Source organism: Condylura cristata, unplaced genomic scaffold, assembly GCF_000260355.1.
Source record: "Condylura cristata isolate star-nosed mole 26May11 unplaced genomic scaffold, ConCri1.0 scaffold00041, whole genome shotgun sequence".
Classification (NCBI taxonomy): Eukaryota; Metazoa; Chordata; class Mammalia; order Eulipotyphla; family Talpidae; genus Condylura; species Condylura cristata.
In genome coordinates this window covers 906918-908908 of record NW_004567142.1, presented here as the reverse complement: position 1 = coordinate 908908, position 1991 = coordinate 906918, and the positions used below count along the sequence as shown (strand labels likewise).

At 68.2% G+C, this 1991-nt stretch overlaps 1 protein-coding gene across 2 annotated transcripts in view; it reads right to left on the bottom strand.

Annotated features, from left to right (window-relative positions):
- Positions 1-683: 683 nt before the first annotated feature.
- Positions 684-1991, bottom strand: part of CCDC97 (coiled-coil domain containing 97) — a 7242-nt gene continuing 5934 nt past the window's right edge. For both annotated transcript variants that reach the window (XM_004694141.2, XM_012733822.1), the window contains exon 5: positions 684-894. In XM_004694141.2, coding sequence (XP_004694198.1) covers positions 774-894 — 121 coding nt within the window. In that variant the 3' untranslated portion in view covers positions 684-773. The remainder of the gene's footprint in view (positions 895-1991) is intronic.

Here is a 1991-nt window from a genome sequence, read left to right as displayed (position 1 = left end):
AGTGAAGGAAAGGAAAATTGCTACTGGGCCGAGGGGGCGGTGGGGCTGGGAAGACAGTCGCCCCCTCTCCCCCACCCAAGCTGGCGGCCCAGGAGCCCCGTGGCGCCCTGCGCACCCCTCCCTGAGGGAGAGGTGAGCACAGTGGCCCTGCCAGGGGTGCAGGCCACAGGACTCGGCAGCCACGGAGCGGGTGGAACCCAGTCAAAGGCTGGGAGATGCACAGGGGTCAGGAAGGGCCCAGAGAGATGGAAACGAACCTGTGGGAAGACCCACAGGCCCAGACGTGAGGCCAGGGAGAGACGGGAACTGACAGGCGGCCGAGAGGTGACCTCCACAGAGGTGGCGAGACAGAGAACGGCGGAGGGCCCCTGGGCAGCCCGACCCTGAGCTGGGCACCGGTGGAGCCGGGCAGCTTTGGGCACCAGGGGCCCTCTGGCTGGCAGGCGAGGCTGCTGCGCCTCCTGCCTCATGGCAGGGCAGAGGCCGAGCCAGGCAGGGGGGCACAGGGGACAGACGCGACGGGAGAAAGAGAAAGGCTGAGTGAGGGGAGGCGGAGACGCGGAGGGCGGCAGGGAGAAGAGCCCACGGCTGGCGAGAGCCCAGCGCCAGCCAGATAAAGATGGACGCAGGCCGATGGGGAGGGAGGGGCGGCCGGGAGGGAACCTCAGAAGCGGAGACGAGGGACCGAGGGACCGTCAGTGAGCCGGACCGGCCCCCCACGGTCACTGAGTCAGCCTGCAGCCAGCTGCCCTGCTGGGGCGGGCACTGGGCCGTCAGTCCCCGTCCAGCTCCGGGCTGGGGGCGTCCTCGGGCTCCTCCTCGTCGAAGTACCTCTCCTCCTCGTCCCGGGCCACGATGTCCAGGTTGTCGAAGTCGGGGTTGTCGTCCACCGTGCTGCGGGGGGACCAGGCTGTCAGGGCTTCTGCCGAGCCCCTGCTGGGTCCCCGCCCTCCCCCCACCCCCAGGTCAAGACCAGACACTGGTGACTCCCAGTCTGAGCTGACCCTTGAGGGGCAAGTGGGGTCCCTGCAGCTGCAAACCCAAGGTCAAGAGATTCTTTCTACACAGAAACTTCGGTTTCTCTTGGAAAGCTGGCAGGAGTGGCGAGCATGGACCCACATTCCCCCAGGCGGCTGTTCTTCGGGAAGCTTCTGCTCCCGGGTGAGGAGGAGACATTCTGCGTCCCTGGGGAGCTGCGACGGCCCTGGCCCAGCAGCACACAGGACAGCCCCCGCAAAGGACTCTGGTCCTGGGGGCTGCACACTGGCCGCCCTGAGGCAACAAGTGACCCCAAACTATGAGCAGGATCTCTGTTTGCTCCAAACCCTCCCACTCACTCACCTGGGTGGGGGAACCCCCAGGCGGCGCCCCCAGCCCAGCTCCCACACGGGCTGCCGGGCCACTGTCCCCCACGGGTGCCGCTTCCTTCTCTTCCTGCAGATCTGCTCAAACTTGACCTCTTCAGGGAGCCTCCCGGGCCCTCGCCCCCCACCCCGAGCCTGCTCATTCCTCCCTGGCCCAGTCCCCACCAGGGCCAAACGTGTCTCTGTCTTCCTCAGTCCAGCGGGACCCCTTGGGGCGGGGGGCCCTTGTGGTCTGTTCCGGGCAGCGCTCGCATGTGGGGGCTGAACACTCAGACGAGGGGCACGCTGGCCCTGCTGCCCAGCAGCTGCCTTCCAAAGGGGGCACAGCTTCATCCACACCCCAGGCTGGCTCTGCCTGGGGGCTCCCCACACCCAGCCTCTCCTCCAGTGCTCGCGCCAAGCACGGGCCTCGCGGGCGCACGGCAGCTCCTCTCCCGGGGCCTCCTCCTGGAGGGCAATGTCCTTCCCAGGGCAGCTGGCCCCGTGTCGTCCCCTGAGGGACACTAGCGAAATGGCCGCCAGGCCAGGAGCCTGGCACAGGCCCTCTGAGCCAGGTGTGAACTCAGCCGGGCGACTTCCCGCAGCGTGTGGCCGTCTGCGGCCCTGGGGAGGAAGGTGGGGTGCTTC